An 18134-nucleotide genomic window follows, 5' to 3' on the forward strand; every position below is an offset into this window, starting at 1 on the left:
TTTTATTTTATTTTGTCTATTTTTTGGTGAACCAAAATTGAACCCAGGGCTTCATACATGATAAGCATGTACACTACCACTTAGCTACACTCCCAGGCCCAATGTTACTTTAATTTTATTTTATTAATCTTTTTAAAGATCATTGATTCTCTCTTGTTTTTAATGTGTCAATTTCACTGACTTCTGCTTTTATATTTATTATTTCCTTCTGCTTGCTTTAGTTTTATTTTGCTCTTTTTTATGTGGGTTCTTGAGGTGGGAGGTTACATGATCGATTTGAGACTTCTTCACTTTTCTTGGTTAAGCATTTAGTGCTATACATTGCCCTTTCAGTACTGTTTCATTAATATCACACAGGTTTTGATATCAGGTTTTGAATTTACAAGTTTTGAATTTTTATTTCATCAAATTCCATATTTTAAAAAAATATCTCTTGATACCTGCTCATTGGCCCTTAGATTACTAAAAAATATGTTATAGTTTTCAAGTGTTGGGATGTTTTCCTGTTATATTTCTATGACGCATTTCTATATGACTCCATTGTAGCTGGAATCAAATGGATTCTATATGATTTTATGGTGTTAAATTTGTTGAGGTTTGTTTTATGAACTAGCATTTGATCTATCCTGAGTAATGATCTTTGTGCCCTAGAAGAGAATATAAATTCTGCTCCTGTTGTGGAGTGTGTTCTATAAATGTCAATTAAATCCTATTGGTTGACAGTATCCTTGCTAAATTCCTCCCTTCCTCCCTCCCTCCCTTCCTTTCTTCCTTCCTTGCAGTAATGGGGATCAAGCCCAGGGCCTTATATATGCTAGGCAAGTGCTCTACCTCTGAGCCACATCCAGCCATTCTTGCTAACTTTCTTTCTAGTGTTCCATCAGTTGTCAAGAGAGGTCTTTTGTAAATCTATTTCTTCTCTGAGTTCTATCAGTTTTTGCTTCCTGCATTTTGCTTTCTTACTTGGTGCGTGCATATTTGGATCATGAATGCAAAGCCCATTCATGTCAGGAAAACAATAGGGATACAGGGGAAATATCTAAACTTGACAAAGAACATTTACCAAAGAAAACCCTACAGCTAACATTATATGGTGAAAAAGCAAATATTGTCCTCTTCAGATAAGGAACAAGGCAGATGGGTATCAACTCTCAACATTGTACTGCCATACAGTGCAACACTTGTACTGCAATACAGCAAAAAAGGAAATAAAAGTAATCTAGATAAGAAAGGGAGAAATAAAATTATCCTTCTTTTCAAATGATATAATGGTCTATACAGAACATCTCTGAGAACACACATAAAAACTTCTAGAACTAATGGGTCAATTCAGCAAGGTCACACAATATCAGATAAACATACAGAAATCATTGCATTTCTTTTTGTTTGTCTGCTTGTTTTGCTTCTTCAAGATAGGGTCTCACTATGAATCTTATGCAGATACCTCTCTGGGTTGTAGGGCCTCATTGCTTCTGGGTGGGGACAGAAGTTCAGGCTCCTGACTGGGCCTTCTTTGGCATGATGTACCCCTGGGGGAGGGAGGTTGGTGGTTTCATCGCAGCCTTGAGAAGGAAGAAGTCAGATTTTCTGGAGGCCCTTTGCTGGCCTGGGTGGGAATTGGTTACAATTTTTTCTGAAGTGTGCAGTTTTTGTGAAGAGTAGTTATTGTATAAAAGCATTCTGTCTTTTGAGCCTGCCTGTTTCCCAGTCTTTTGGTTGGAGAGAATGGGTTTTTGTTAGGACTGTTATTGTTTGTGCACCTTGGTATTTTCAGGTTGCTCCCTTCTTCATCTCCAAATCTGGGAACATAGGAGACAAAAAGAAAGCCCAAGGAACTCACTGTTGTGACATTCATCCCTAACCAGTTTGTTTTCTTTTCTCACCTTTCAGTCTTTTACATTTGCTTTGTAGACAATGTCCAGGGCTTTTAGTTGTTCTTACAGACTCTACTTTTTCAGAAGTCAGATCCTATTTAGTTGATTTTCCTTGATTTTTCTTAAGAAGCCAATCTTCTTTCCTGCCTGAGGTCTTGGGGCCAAAGCAGCCTTATTCACACCTGTGTAAGTTCCTTTTCATGGGCGAGAGAATTAAATCCCAAGCCTAGAAGAGTTCTGTGCAATGTTGAGAAGGGTGGAAAGAGTCCTACCCAAAGATTCACTCTGTTCATATCTAGCTTTCCTTTGCCACTTTAAGATCTGGGGCCAGCCATAGAGATACAAGAATATTTACATAGGGATACTAGAATATTTATATTTACTTGAGGGTCTTCAGCCTCTAGAAGTAAAAAGAAGTTTCCATGACTTAAGAGGGGGTTTTACCCTGAGATTTATTATAATTTGTCACTGGCACAGAAGAGCAACTGAGGAGTCCCTTTCAGCTTGGTCTGTTATTAATAGTCAAGGGCATTTTGCCCTTGACTATTGATGGTGAAAGACATCATGATACTGAAAGCCAGCCTTCTTTGGACTTCTTGCACTGTGTCTGCTTCCTTAAAAACCTAAATTACTCAGGAAAATGCAGTGTTGATGAGAATACCATGTGTTTTGAATGCAGCTAGACTGAGTTTTGGTTCCTGGCTCCATCTCTTGCTGGCTCCATGTCCTGGAAATTCATTCATTCACTTAAAAGCAGTCCTGTAGGATCTACTCAGGGTCAGCTGCCATGTTGAGATAGTGGCATACAGTAGTGGATACCCTTCATTACTCTATTTTCTTCTTTTTCTAGCTTTTAGTGGATCCAGCTAGCTTTAGTCCAAAACATATCCAAAACCAGACTGTCTCCATCACTCTATCTTTTCCTGGGGTGATGGTTTTTCCTTAAATCCTTTGCCCTAATTCATTATATGGACAGCAGGTAGAATGGACTTTTAAAAGCATGTCTCGGATTATTGTTCACTTGCACAAGACCCTCTAGTTATAGCCAGCTGTACCGGGAATAAAATCCAACACCTCCCTGGCTCACTAGGGTTGTGTGGTCTGGTTTGACTTTCTTCTTGGTGTTCCTGTATTGTGTTCCTAGCTACCTCAGTGCACTTCATTCAGACCAGTGTTCTTTCTTTTTCTGAAAATAAAATTTGCTCCATTCTGAGCTCATTATACCAGTGATAGTCTCTGCCAAGAGTAATTTTTCCATTCACTTTTTAAAGACTTGTTCTTTGTTGTCATTCAAATTTTAATCAAGTACTCTTTCATCCCTCCTCCTTAGTCACATTTGTTGAAATCACTTTGTTCTCCCCTTCCCCAGCCTCTTAGTCAGTTCTTAGCCCAATTTGAAATGATCCTTGATTTGTCTACTAGACTGAGCTCCACGAGAGCAGGCACTGTATTTTCCTTCACTGTTGTATGTCCTGGGCCTAGAACTGTGCCTGTCCTGGAACAATAAATATTTGTTGAATAACATTGCTTAATTCTCTTGAGCTTCAGTTTCTTACCTCCCATATATAAAATTGGCTTAAAAAACAAGGCTGTGTTTAGAATTAAGTGAGATAATAAATGCACATGAAGTATTTAGTACACTGCTTGGCTCACAGTAAGCCAAATCATTATTTTGTCATTGTTTCAGTATGATTATTTCTGTTACCATGTTCACTTACATTCTCCCACAGTCCTCCAGCACCTGTTATTGTGACTAATGATCCATACAAAGTATTGTGAGCATTTGTCAACGACAGATGCTGATTTGTTACATGTTTGTGATTAAATTCTAACTTAGTTCTCTGTTGACTGTGTTTTTCTGTTCAGGTCCTGCAGCTGGGCTCAGACATTCTTCCTCAATACAAGCAAGAGGCACCAAAGACTCCCCCTCACATCATCTTACATTACTGTGTTTTTAAGACCACGTGGGATTGGATCATCTTGATCTTGACTTTCTACACAGCCATATTGGTCCCTTACAATGTCTCCTTTAAAACCAGGCAGAACAACGTGGCCTGGCTGGTTGTGGATAGCATCGTGGATGTCATCTTTTTGGTGGACATTGTGCTGAATTTTCATACCACCTTTGTGGGACCAGCAGGGGAGGTGATTTCTGACCCTAAACTTATCCGCATGAACTACCTGAAGACATGGTTTGTGATTGACCTTCTGTCCTGTTTGCCATATGACGTCATCAACGCTTTTGAGAACGTGGATGAGGTTAGTGCCTTTATGGGTGATCCAGGGAAGATTGGTTTTGCTGATCAGATTCCACCACCACTGGAGGGGAGAGAGAGTCAGGTACATCCCTCAAATCTCAGACCTTGTTGTCATGTCTTTAAAGCTGAATTAAATGTGGGTGGTTAGCAGAAGAGTAATTAAATGGGTGGGAACTAGCATGACTGATGTCCCCAACAGAGGGAGCATGCTTGATCGATACCCTTGCTTGTTGTTTCTTTCCTTTGGAGGACTGGAGTTCCTGCATGTAAGTGAATGGGTGTGCAAGTGTCCAAAGGCTTACTCTTCCTCTACATGGAATGCAAGCCACACTGCCTCAGGGCAGGCAAGGCTGCAGAAGCAGCCATGCATGGCCACTGGACTGGTGAATCTTCCATTTGGTATTTACTTGTTGAATGTCTACCTTTCAGTTATTCTAATTATGGGGCCTTTTTTTTCATCTGCTGTTGACCTTTGACTGTTTCATAGGCAACGAATTGGTGGTAACAGAGATACCATTTTCTCTAATGTTTCTTTCTCTTTTTTTGCCTGTTTTTGTAAATGTGGGAATGAATTATTTCTTTGCTAAAATGACTTTTGGAGGTGGCCATTTGCTGAGGAAGTCAGGTACCTGCTTGGTTAAGAGGAGTAGTATTTCTTGATTACACTGCTTCATTGTTAATCTGGTAGGCAACAGAAGAAACTGAAAGAAGATAAATGTTCTGCAAATGTGTTGGAATGAGGACATACACAGTCATTGTCCAAATGGGAACCTGGGACAGTTGTAGTAGGAAGGGGCCACTGGGCTGGTAAAGAGTGAATGTCTCCTTTGAAAGAGCAAAGATGTCAAGTTACTGCAAAGAAAAATGTCAGACTCTTGTCCAGTTTGCCTTTTGTGAGAATTATTATTTTTTCCTACTCCTAATTGATACTCCAGATGGATTAAAATAAGGTAGTTCATTTGATAAGCCTTCAGCCTTGGTCATTGACTCAGATTCCAGAGGGCTCCAAGGATAACCTGGGTGGGTTCCTAGGCAGACAGCTGGAGGCTGAGTTGAGACATGGCACATCCTTAGGGCTAAAAGGCTTCTGGGACTCAATCTTGAGAGGGTTGGGTGGAAGGAAGTCTGATCTCTGCCAGGGTGTGAAGATTTGCTAATTACTAGGGGCATAATGATGCCTTTCTGTCTTCAGATCCATACCGGCAGGTGTGGTGGACACCAGCCTCTTCCTCTAGGAGAACCAAACAACTGACTACTTTATGCAGTCAAGAGTAGCTCTTCCTACACAATGCTGCCAGGCACAGAGCTGGGAGGAAAGAGCATGGCTGCTCAGATATGCTGGACTCACAACCACCCCTGCTTCTGCCTGTGTTGTGTTGTAATATACTTTAAAATCCCAAGAACTAACTCTCTGGGTGCCTTGTGTGGATTTTGTAGGGGGATTAAATGAGTCAAGACTGATCATTTACAAGTACATGTTGGAAAAGATATGTCTAGAAAATTTTGTTAGTAAGGAAAACATGATTATTTCAAATGAATTATCCAAACCTAAAAGAGCATCTAATACCCATATGGGAATGGAATTTTACTTTAGAAAACCAAGTGAATTTGTAAGATAAAACATTTGCCACTTGAAGCAGTGACAGGTACACTTTACACGTAATAGAGCAGCAGTTTAGTTTCCATGGACACTACATTATTGGAGAGCTGAGCATGGTAGTACACACTTGTAATCACAGCACTTGGAAAATGAAGGCAGGAGGATTGTGATGTCGATGCTAGCCTGGGCTACAGAGTGATTTCTAGGCCAGCCTGGGCTATACAACAAGATTCTGTCTTACCCCTTCTCCCCGCTCCCACCCCTGGCCAATAAAAGGCAGAACTATAAACACATATGTAAGTGTATCTAGATAACATGGTAGGTTAACAGAGCAGAGTTAGAACTCCTTTCATTGTGAGTACCCCTGATTTCTAGAATCATGCAGTAGATCAGGGATAGGGACGATGTCCATTATCAGTAGCTTTCTCATTGGTAAAGGGTTTAGTGTCGAAGCTCTTACTATCACCTCTAGATCATAAATAATTATAAAAGTATTAAAGGGTTACAGTTACAAGTTGCCTTGGAAAAGATTTGATTTTTGCATCTGGTAATATCTTTTGTAGCCTTGGCTGACACCTGGAATAAAATGCCCTTCTATACTAATTGTGGTGATGTTGAGGGAAAACAGTGTGAGGAAACTAAAATTTTGGGTTCTAGTCCTTTTGGTATCACTTTTTAGCAGAGCTGTGGCCCTGGTGCCTGTTGAGTTTTTCTAGATCACAACTTTCCTATTTACATCTTAGTGGGAAAATTACTTAAGCAGCCTGAAGGCATGGTAAGCAAGGGTTGCTTGAGTTCCCTCCCAACTCCAAGGACTCAAGTTTGGTGAGTTCTAAGTCTCATATGCAGTAGTCTCATTTCCAGAAGCTCACTGTAAAAACGCCTGACCTCCTACCATCAGGGAGTGGGAGGAGGATGAGGTGAGAAGTGACCCACTGGAGGCCAGAGCCTGATAAGACAAAGGAGGTCTTCTAGTTCAACCATCTTAGCTTACAAATAAGAAAACAGACTCAGAGGGAACTTGACTCACTCAATATCTCATAACAAACCATACAATCACAGTAATAAGAGTTCTCTTCTGACTCTCCTCTACACTTAATAATGATAGATTTGATAAAGTAGGAGCAAATACTTATTAAAATAAGTCAGCACTTCAGGAAGCTTCTGATGTGTGTGGCTGGGCTTTGACTTGGCTGATGGTAGAGGAGTTGAGCATTGGGTATGGTGGTAGGGAGGTTTACCTGTAGTGGTGATGTGATGAGAAGTGTTAGATGCTTGATGAGGGGCAGGCTGGTTTCCAGGGCATCATTAAATTAGTGGGATTGAATTAGTGGCAGTTCGAGAAATTTGGAGGAGACTATGAAGGGCACCCCTCCTGTTAAAACTGAATTGGGCTTGGGAAAAGTCTGGCAGGAGGATTCTGATTAATGGCTTGGTGGTGGGTTCATACTTACCACTTGAGCTCTTTTTATCCTGGATCAAGTCTGCAAGTCACTAACCTAAGACTGTAGCTCCCCTTCTCTAGATTCTTTTTATGGGAGAGTGTGGGAAGAAATAAAAAATTATTGACTCATTTCTTATAAAAATACATAGAGCTTAGTTGTTTCTGGTAGATGCTTATACCAATGGACTGTGTACCAGAGAAGACCACCAAAGCAGAGGTGGCTGTGCCATCTGTGTGTGTGTGTGTGTGTGTGTGTGTGTGTGTGTGTGTTTATGTGGGGGTAGGGCTCTTGAAGTGAAAATATTGGACCCACCATGAGCCTGGATCAAGAAAGGACTAGGTTAAATTGCTTACTTCTGCAATCATGAATTCAGCCTTGTGGATAACACCCATCTCCATGGTTGAAGCCACACAAATGATCCTTCGGCTTGTTCCACTTATGTAGATAGCCTCCATTGACGTCATTCTCCAGTCTGTTGGTAATAATCTGTTTTGGAGGCTGTTTGGGAATATGTTTTCACATTAGTTTAAACCAGTTAGAGGACAAAAGGTCTGGAAGCCAAGTGAACTAAAGCTTGGAGTGGGTTTGTTGAAGCAAAAGCCAAATGAGTCTCTTTTAAGTGCTTAGTGGATTACTCTCCTAAGGAAACCTCATTGTTTATTGCTACTGAAGTGTGGAAGTGTAAAGGGGACAATGGGAACAAGTGTGATATCTCCTGGCTTACAATTCTGGTGCTCTGGAGATGGGAGGTGGCCAACAGCTTGTTTCATCCCTGGCTCTGTTACCCTGGACAGCAGCACAATCAGGCAGTGCTGGTGACAGGCTAATACTTGCCAAGAGCCTGCTGTCATGGGAGATGCTTGCCTTAGAGTAGGACAGGAGTGAGGTGTCTGATAAAAAGGAATACACTGGCAGTGGCTTCCTTTGATCTTTTGCTCTTCTCCAAACACTTTCACTACATGTGACAATGAAGAAACTACCAGAACTAAAAGGAAGGCAGTTTGTCACCCAGTTGTGACTCTGCCATCCCACTCTACCACCTTGTGTAAGTCATACCATCCTCTCTGGATTTGGTGTGCCTCACTTAAATAACAAGTTCATCCCAGCTTGGACCTTCTGTGGCTCTGGAGCAGGTGCTGTCCCTATTTTGTTGGTAAGAGGGAAGAGGCAGATTGTCCTTTGGCTTAGTGGCAACCATCTCAAGGTACTGAAAATTGGTCTGTGGTTTCCTGACTCCTAGGCCTGTGCTTTTATCCTGGTGGTTATGCTGCTTCACCAGGGAATCTGATGGCCAAGGAAGCAAGCTGTGCATTTTAGTCCCTGGGTCCCTTGCCACCTCCTCCCACAGGAAATCACTGCTTCCTTGTAGGCCACAGCACCTCCAGTATTTCATTTGAGGCTCTGCTTGAATGAGAGACATGTCCCTTCCACAAGCCTTCCCACTGTGAGCGTAGTCAGGACGAAGACCAATAAATTGATAACTCAAAGGAAAGGTTTTAGACAGCTTTGGCAGCAGGGGGGTGAGAGGGGGGGAATGAAGCATTGCTAACATGTTTGAAATCAGACTTCAGCCACTGGCCGTTGCCGGTGAGTTGCAATTATCTAGAGAGAAACACGCCCATCAGCAGGGCTTCCTGCCATTAACAAGACCTGAAGACAAAGGATGAAGACTAAAGTGTGTTTGGTTTTGTCCTCTTATTAAAATAATTGGGTGGCAGAAATACTCAGCACAAACATAAAAAGTAGAAATGCCAAGGGAAAAAAAAAGGATGAAATGCGAGACCACTGTGTTTTTTTTCCTGTTTGTTTTGCTATTAAGCATAGACTCTTGGGTGATATGTCATCTTCCTTTATCCAAGAGCTGCCACAGGCTGCTAAGATGAGTGGGGCTACATCGTGGGGTCTCACCACCTCTTCACCACCAAAGGACCCATGGGAGAAGAAAAAGCCTATATTGCTTGGGGCTGAAATAACCAGTGCTATTCAGTAATGGCATTTAAAAACTACTATTACTGAATTCATTATGGTACTACCTTGTGATGGAATATTGTTCAGCAAGAAAAGAAATAAGCTATCATGCCATGAAAAAACACGGAGGAAACTTAGAAGCGTGTTGCTAACTGAAAGAAGTCAACCTGAAAAGCATACATACTGTATGATTCCAACGTCATGATCTTAAAAAAGCAAAGCTGTGAAGACAGTAAAGAGATCAGTGCTTGCTAGGAATTCAGAGTTGGGGGGGTAAGTAGGTGGGGCTCAGAGGATGTAAAGGGCGGCGAAACGTCTCTGTCTGATCCTTGTGGCAGGCACATGCCATCAAACACTTGACAAGCCCATAGAATATGCAACACAGAGAGCAAACCCTGATGTGCAACCTATGGATTTTAGTTAGCAATAACGCTCAATATTAATTCGCCTCCTATAGCAAATGCATTACACTAAAGTAAGACATTAACGATAGGGAAAACAGGGTGTGGTTGGGTATCTTCATACTTTTCACTCCATTGTGCTATAAACTAAAACTGCTGTAAATAATAATGTCTATTAATAAAAACCCCAGTTGCTATAATGAGACACAGCGATTGCCTATATTTATGGGTCTCTGAGGAAAAAAAAAAATCCTGGTCATCTCATGACTTTCAGCTGGACAGTAGAGACCAATGCAATCTAAACAACAAGAAAGCTCAGGTGAGGACTGACACCCATCAGGTAACTGAGTGAGCAGGGCACATGGATCCAATGAACTTTCAGCATTAGAAATAAGGAAAGGCTGAGAGAGCTGGGCAGACAGAGCCCAGAGAAGCCTCCAGGTGAGGCCATTCACCAAGGAGAGATGAGCAGTATGGACAACTAGACCTTGGAGTTGCTGCTGACTTCTACTCTCCCCAGATAGCTCTGCGCACACCAACCAGTGACCCCAGGTGAGTCCACTAGGCTCTCATCCATACCTCTCACCCCTCAGCTATGAGAGAACCCACCAGGAGAAGCAAAGTCAGTGATGTTGGTAACCCACCATTGTCCACTGTCAGTGCTATCTAGAACTTTTCCAATGATCTATTTGTTTAAATCAGTTTTCTTTCAGATTTGTTCTCATGATTGGAAGGACTGTGGAGGGGAAATATGTCTTGTTCCAACAGAGGCTGAGATGGAAAGTCAGAGTATAGGTGCTGTGCTCTGCACAGGACTTGACTCATGATCAGACTTGGGGTGTGTGCCTGTGGGAGCAGGCAAGTGGCTGGGATGAGTGAGCATTTTAACAGCAGGAAGATGATCCTGTATGACTTTCAGGAAGCAGTTTCTTACCAATTTACCATGAATTCTAGAGTTGATAGAAAATGTAAAATTCATGAGGCTCAGAGGCGCAGTATAAGAGCTTTGCACTTCGTAGCAAGGGAGACTCAGCTGCTGCACCTGACCTCTCTCTCCTGTCTCACCCCTATTCTTTCCTGGGCTCTTTTCTGGCCTTCCCAAGTTCTACTTCTCTTTTAATTCTTTAACATTAGGTGGGTTCTTCTTTTAAAAACATCTCTTGGGCTGTAAATATGGCTTAAGCAGTAGAGTTCCTCTCTAGCAAGCACATAAGCCCTGGGTTCAAATCCTAGTACCACTCAAAAACAAAACAAAACAAAACAAAAAACAACAGCTAACTGACTTAGATGACAGAGGATGGAGAAACTGCATCTCAAGGAGCTCTAGTCTGAGGGCCACAGATGGTAGACTGACAGAGAATGTGAGAAGTGTGTTCCAGGGGTCACATACCGCAGGGATAAGACCTGGTACTAGTCTGGTGATGAGAAGTAGGCATTCCTGGGAGAGGAAAGAACACAGGCAAAGGGCTCTGCTCATTCATTATATCCCACATGGAGAATCAGCATTGCACCTGGGACAGAGACAGGCAGGATCCAGTGATGGAGAACCCCAGCATCTTGCCAGGAAGTTTCCATTTATCAAGGGTTTTCATTTGGGTGTGACATGATCTGATTTTAGCAGCAATGGTGAGAATGAGTTAGAGTTCTTTAAACCCACTACGGTCAGACTGTCATTCCCCCAGTGGTACACTGAGTACCTCTTCGCAGCCACTATTCCTCTGCCCCTCAGCCTTAATGCCTGACCAACCCCCACCTCCAAAGGACTCAACTCTCTGCTTCCCCTGGGGCCTGACTCTGCCGGTAGAGCTCCAGCACCATATAGACACTCCTAGCTGCATCTTCCCCCAGGATGTGCTGTGGAAAAGACGAGCCTTCATGTCCCTCTCTTCTCACAGTGACAGCACTTGGTCCCCTGCCCCCATCCCCTTGCTCCTCCCCCACTGATAGAAGATGAAAGATAAAAAGAGGACCTCACATACTCCCACTACCAGTGCACCCTCTGTGTTGCATGGACCTCATATACTGGGCTCCCCTCCCTGTTAGGAGCTCAGCTTTTATGCTGAGTTCATTTACTCCTGCCCACTCAAGGGCTGTGCTGCTTTTGTTGCCTTCCTTCTTTTCTGCATCATCAAGGAATATGTCCCTTGGTTGCAAAAACTCCTTCCTACACTCCAGCTCCTTCGGTTTCCTGCCTCTCTTTGCTGAAAGACTCCTATGAAAAGTTTTCTACATCCATTGTACCTACCTCTTCTCTTTCTCACACCTGTTCTAATCAAATTTTCAACGTTGTTCTATTGAAACTGTAACTGCTGCTGTCAGGAGTGCCAGTGGCACTCCTGGTGTCAAATCCAACGGCCAAATCTCAGTTCTTACCATACTTCATCAGTTGGTGTGTTAAAATAGGGGTCTCTTACCTTCTGCAGAATAAAATCCGCAGTCACTGCCCAGAGCACTCTCTAGTCTGTCCGTTGGCTGCTTGTCTGTGTGGGGTGCACTGGCCTCTTGCTGGCCTCAGGGTACTTGTTGTTCCTTCTGCCTGTCTGGAACATGCTTCCCTAAATATCTGCCTTCCCATGTCCCTGTGGTGCTGGCTCAATGCAACCTGATTACAGTGGCTTTCCCTGACCATTCTACCTGAAGTCCTTACCCCTTTACTCTCTTTTTCTTCATAGCTTTCTTCATAATCTGATTTTGCAGTCTTTATTAGCATTGTCACTAATCTCCCTTCATTACAAATTTTGAAAACTTAAAAAGTATGTATAAAATACATATAATTAGGTGTGGTAAAATCATTAGTCTTAAGTATACAGCTTAATGAATTTTTACAAATGTGTGTTCACACATAACCACTTCATTGACATTCTAGCAGGTTCTCTCCTATTTCAGCTCAGACTGCCTCCCACTCAAATAACCATTATTCCGACTTCTATCACCAGAGGTTAGTTTACCTGTTCTTAATGTGCAGCTAAATGCAATGATTCCTCTGTGATATTTTATGTTTGTCTCCTTTCACTCAGTAAAATGAGAGATTCAACCATTGAACCATGTTGTTGAGTATATCAGTAATTTGCTCTATTTTATTGAGGTGTGGTATTAATTGTATTAGCTATCTAGTACTGCACAACAAATCAGCCCAAAACTTAGTGATTTCATTCAATAAACATTTTGTTGCTCATTATTCTGTTGAAATTTAGGTGCAGCTCAGCTGTCATGTTCCTCTGTTAAGTACTCTAGGTCTCTCATAATTGGCAAGATACAATATTTGTCCTTTTGTGAATGGTTTATTTGACTTAATCTCTTCAAGTTTCAACCATGTTGTAGCACATCAGAATTTCCTTGTTAAGGATGAACAATACACACACACACACACACACACACACACACGTGCACTCACACATGACTTTGTTTATGTGTTCATCTCTTGGATTACCTCTACCTTTTGGCTCTTGTGACTAATGTTGCTATGGACTTTGGCATGCAAATATCTGTTTAAATCCCACCTTTCAATTGTTTGAGGAATATAAACCTAGAAGTGGAATTGCTGGCTCAAATGTTAATTCTATTTTTTACTGTTTTGAAGATCTACCATACTGTTTCCCATGGTGGCAGACACCATGTTAGATTCCTACCAGCAGTGTGCAAGAGATCCAACTTCTCTACAACACTTGTTATTTTGTGTGAATAGTCATCCTAATAGATGTTATTAGCCATCCTAGTGGACGTGAAGTGGAATTTGATGCTTTTACAAATAGATTCTGAGAGATTTGAGGCCATTTTCTTCTCTTTCTTTTGCATCTAAACGAAGCAGAGGGGTAGGAGAAAAAGACACTAGGAGGTAGAGGCCACTGGAAGAGCAAGTTGTAGAAAAGGAAGAATGATGCTGAAGGGTCCTATGAGCTTGCACATGCTGGGGAAACTTCAGAGCACATTTGGATTAGGTGAATTGTAGGAGACTTCCCAAAGCTAAAGCTTGCTTAGGAAGGTATAGAAAGAGGGTTGGGCAGACAAGGACCACAGGGAAGCAGAAAAGGCTAGGCATAAGGCATTGCATAAGGGGCTGGGATAGGGGGCAGAATTTTATTTTTATTCTTTGTGAAGGAAGAGAAATGTTAGTGAATAATAACTGGAGCAGTGCTTGTCATGAATCTCTTAACTCAAGTGATACTCAAGTGAGGAGGCCAGTTGCTCCATGACCTGGCTGTAACTGAAGAGCCCACTGACTGGGAGTCCGTGTTGGAGCTATGCAGAAATCTTGTGATTGCTCCCTGTATTTTAATGTTTTCTTTAACTCAGGAGTCCATACCAGTTAGCTTGTAAGACAGAGTGCTTCAGACTGTGGGAGAAATATTCTGCCTCAAAGATAGGCTTCCAAGTAAAGCCTGAATTGGTAAAGTTGAGAGCCTCTGGACAGTTTTTAAAATTGTTTTTATTTCATTAAAGTTTTTCATATTACTCATAAATATTTTTTAAAATATAGATGCAGAAATAAAGGAATGTTGCCTGAAATCATTTTGGCCTAGTCTTTTTTCCTCTTGGAGTATTGTGCACGCATATTTATATATTTTATTAAAATGGAATTCACTGCATGTAGCGAGTGACTGCCCACTTTATTACCTGAACAATGTTGTCTTTCTGTGACCTTAAAAGTTCTTTGATAACATTATTTTAAATGATTACATGATAGTCTATCGTATGGACATATCAAAATTCATTTAGTGTTTGACATTTAGGCTATTTCATTTCAAAAAATTTATGATAGTAAACAATGACACAGAATATCTTTGTAAATAAACCTGTGTCACATTCCTGATAATTTCTTTTTATTTTTTTATTCAATAGTATTTATAGGAAAGTTCTCAAAACAGAAATATACTGCTCAATGAATTCTTACAGGGCAAGCATTATGTAGCCACCATTCTGGTCAAACTCCCCAGACATCCTTCATCTCTCCTAATCACTTTTTTCTTCCATGCCATAATAACCCACTATTCCCATTTCTATCACTTGTCTACTTCAGAACTTTATAGAAGTGAAATGAGATAATAATCTATCCCTTTATATTGTCATATTCTGCTCAGTACCACTTCTGAGAGAGTGAGGCATGCTTTTGAGCTTATCAGTAGCTAGCTCATGGTTATCTTATGTGATATACTTTATTAATCCAGTCTACTGTTGATATTCATTTCAGTCATCTTTACACAAATGTTCCTTTCCCAATTTAGTCTCTAGTATCCTCCTTTCCATTGGAAAGAGTAAAATCACTGGAGCATAGGTGTTATGTTTAGAAAATAAGTATTATTATTGAGTAAACACTGCACTTGTTCAGAGTGGTTGCAACACTGATTGCAATACCTGAGATTTTCTACTGCTTACTGCTTTAAAAACATTAGTGTTTCCCCACCTTGGAGTATGGCATATATGCTTACATGTTATTTTGTCTAGTTCTTCCCAGTTTTATGAGCTTATAGTGGTTTCTTCCTCATTGTTGTTGTGATTTTTTATTTTCCTGATGACTGAAGAGGCTTAGCATCTTTTCATAAACTTTTGTTGGAGATTGTTTCTGGTTACTCTCCTTTGTGAAGTGCCTAAGCAATCTTCTTTTCTATATCCAAAAGATTTTCATTGAAAGATTTGATTTGTGGACATTCTCTATATTGTCTTCACAGAAGTCCTTTGTGGGTTAATGTGCTCTAAATATATTTTCTCACTGTGTGTCTTTCCCATTTCCTCTCTTAAGGGCACTGTTGAATGAGCACCCTTTTCATTGTGCTTAAATTCAATGCTCCCAACTTAAGAAGATAAATTCTTATTTTATCTTCCAAAAGTCTTATTGTTTTTCATGCACAGATTTGAAATTCACTTGGGATTGATTACCACATATGGTGTGAGATAGAGGTCAAGTTTCATTCCCACCCCTCAAACACACATAGATGTAAATATTCAGTTGACGTAGGACCATTTACTTGAAAATACCATCCTTTTTTCACTTGTCTGCAATTCAGTCTTTCACATGTCAGGAGTCCCTATAGACAAAGATCTTTTTCTGGACTGTTTGTTTTCATTGATTTGTTTGTATCTTCCATAGAAAAATATCACATGCTACAATTAATGTAGTTTACTAATAGTTTTGACATTGGTTTTATTTCTTAAATATTTGGTAGTGAGGCAATTGAGGCCTGAAATTTTCTATTTTGAGGAGATTTTAAACTAAGAATTTCACACATTTAATAATCAAACATCCATTCAAATTTTCTGTTATTTCTGGAGTCTGTTTTTGTAAGTAGTATTTTTCTAAGAATTTTTCTATTGCATTAAAATTTTTAGTTATTGGCGTATGGTTGTTTATAAACAACATCCTTTTATTATTTACTTAATGTCTATGGGATACATAGAGATGGTATTGCCACTTCATTCCTTTCTTTCCTCTTTTTCTCCTTCCCTCCCTCTCTGATCTAATGGCAGGGACTTACTAGCTTTATTATTAAATATTTTCAAGTAAACAATTTTTCTTTTAGAATTTTGAGATTTTTTTATCTTTCTGATTTGAACCTTTTAGCTTTATAAAGTGTGTTTGTCTAGTAATAATTGTTCATTTAAAGCTAAACCAAGTTTTTTAGTGTTCACCTGGTATTTTTTGCCATCTTTTAACATAAATCTGCTATATTCTTATGTTTAAGAGATTTTTTAATCAGCCTATTTTTAATCCAGTTTTACACATTTGCCTTTAATTTAGAGGGTTTAATTCATTGACGTTAGTACATTTAATGTGATATTTTGGGTTACATTTCTGTCTTGTTGTTTGCTCTTATTTGTTCCACTTGTTTTTTGACCTCCACTGTTCTCATCGTTTGGAATTATTTTGTATGAAGCTAATGTGCCTAAACTTTTTTACTAGGCACCCTAACATGCACTTTAAAATTTCTATTAGAATTTAGCTCTGGTGTCTCTTTTCAGATGTTGCAAGGATTTTAGAATGTTAAATGTTTTTGCCTACGTGTTATTGATGTTAATGAAGAGTGTGTTTTTTCATTGTTATGCAGCCAATACTCATTTATATCTATTATATAAATGTTCCTCTTCCCTTCTATGTCCTAGCTTCTAGCTGGACTTTTCTTTCTGTCTGGAGAACACCCTTTAGTATTTATTTAGTCTGCTGGTGATGGCTTCTCTCATGTTTTATTTGTCTGAAAATTATTTTCTTTGGGTTATTTGGACATACTTTTCCAAATCATCTGACTCCTATTATTTCCTTTCAGAATTCAGCTCTTGGTCTAATTGTTATTCTGTTGTAAGGAGTCTACCTTTTAGCCTGTGACCACTTTTAAGATTCTGTCACTGTCATCATTGTCCTCTTCCTCCGTTTCCTCATTCTTCTTCTTCTAGAAGTTTTATGATAACCATCTTTCAGGGGCCTTGTGGGTAAAAGATATAATTAATAAAGGGGTAGTTTACAATAGCCTTGAGTAAAATATGAAACAGAAAGGGATAGTACAGAATTGGGGGCTAGTAATAGCAGAAGTCTGGATCAGGATTGGAATTAGGGGCTCAACCACACTTAATATGAAGGGAAGGGGGTCATTTACTTAAATCTAGAAGCAGAGAGACAGTATGAGGAAAACCACTTTATAGGAACTGTCACATTTGGCCAAATGATAAAGGCAGTTTACGGTGACCTGTAGGAGGCAACTGAGGAAATAAATAGCCTAATCTCACTCTTTCTTCTTCCTCCAGTCTTCTTAGTTCTCATGGACAATTAGAGGCACTGGGCAAAAGAGTGGATTTAGAAGAGAATATGGGGTACATAGGGTTCTTGAATTTGTAGTTCAGGTGTCAGTATGCCTTCCCTGAAAGGCGCAAATATAAATATTTTAGGCTGTATGGGCTATACCTGATCACTCTTCCTTCCTTTTCTCTTTGTTTCTTTGAAAATGCAAAAACCACTCTTAGCTCATAGGCCATATGAAACAGGCTGCTGGCCAAATTTGAGTAAACCTTTTTGTAACTTCAGGTATTGTAGGGTTTTTGGTTTTTTGCTTTTAGTCAGTTTTGGAATTGTCAGCTACTATCTTTTTATAACTTTTCCTCTATTTTCTCTTTCCTTTGCTCTAGAATTTTCAGGAGAGATGGTGTGATGGTAACTCTTGATTGTCAACTTGATTGGTTTAAAAGATTCCTAGGAGATTAGTAAAGCACACCCCTGCTTGTGTTCTTGAGGGTATTTCTATAGATAAGATCGTAAAGGCTCTGACCTAACCAATGGTTTAATCCATTGGTAGATTCAAAATTTGAATCGACTACTGGGAAATGGTAGAAGTTGTGGAGTTGTGGGAGGTGGGGCCTGGTTGGAGGAAGTGGATCACTGTGGGGCTGGGCGGGGAACATGTCTTTGAAGGGTGCCGGTTCTTCTCTTTGGTCTGCTTCTCGTCTGCCATGATGTAAGCTGCTCTTCCATGTGCTTCCCACCACGATGAACTGAAACCTCTACAGTCGTGACCTAAATAAATCTTCCTTTTAAGTTGTTTGTCAGGCATTTTGTCAGAGATGGCATAACTCTTCACCTTCTATCCTCTATGTCTCACACTTTTTTA

General features: G+C 40.3%; 1 protein-coding gene across 5 annotated transcripts in view; it reads left to right on the forward strand.

Moving 5' to 3' along the window:
• Kcnh1 (potassium voltage-gated channel subfamily H member 1) overlaps positions 1-18134 on the forward strand; it is a 328710-nt gene that overhangs the window by 68926 nt on the left and 241650 nt on the right. For 4 of the 5 annotated variants that reach the window (XM_074048392.1, XM_074048395.1, XM_074048396.1 and 1 more), the window contains one exon: positions 3741-4214. In XM_074048392.1, coding sequence (XP_073904493.1) covers positions 3741-4214 — 474 coding nt within the window. The remainder of the gene's footprint in view (positions 1-3740; positions 4215-18134) is intronic. The other variant, XM_074048393.1, reaches the window with a different exon arrangement.

Source organism: Castor canadensis, chromosome 11, assembly GCF_047511655.1.
Source record: "Castor canadensis chromosome 11, mCasCan1.hap1v2, whole genome shotgun sequence".
Classification (NCBI taxonomy): Eukaryota; Metazoa; Chordata; class Mammalia; order Rodentia; family Castoridae; genus Castor; species Castor canadensis.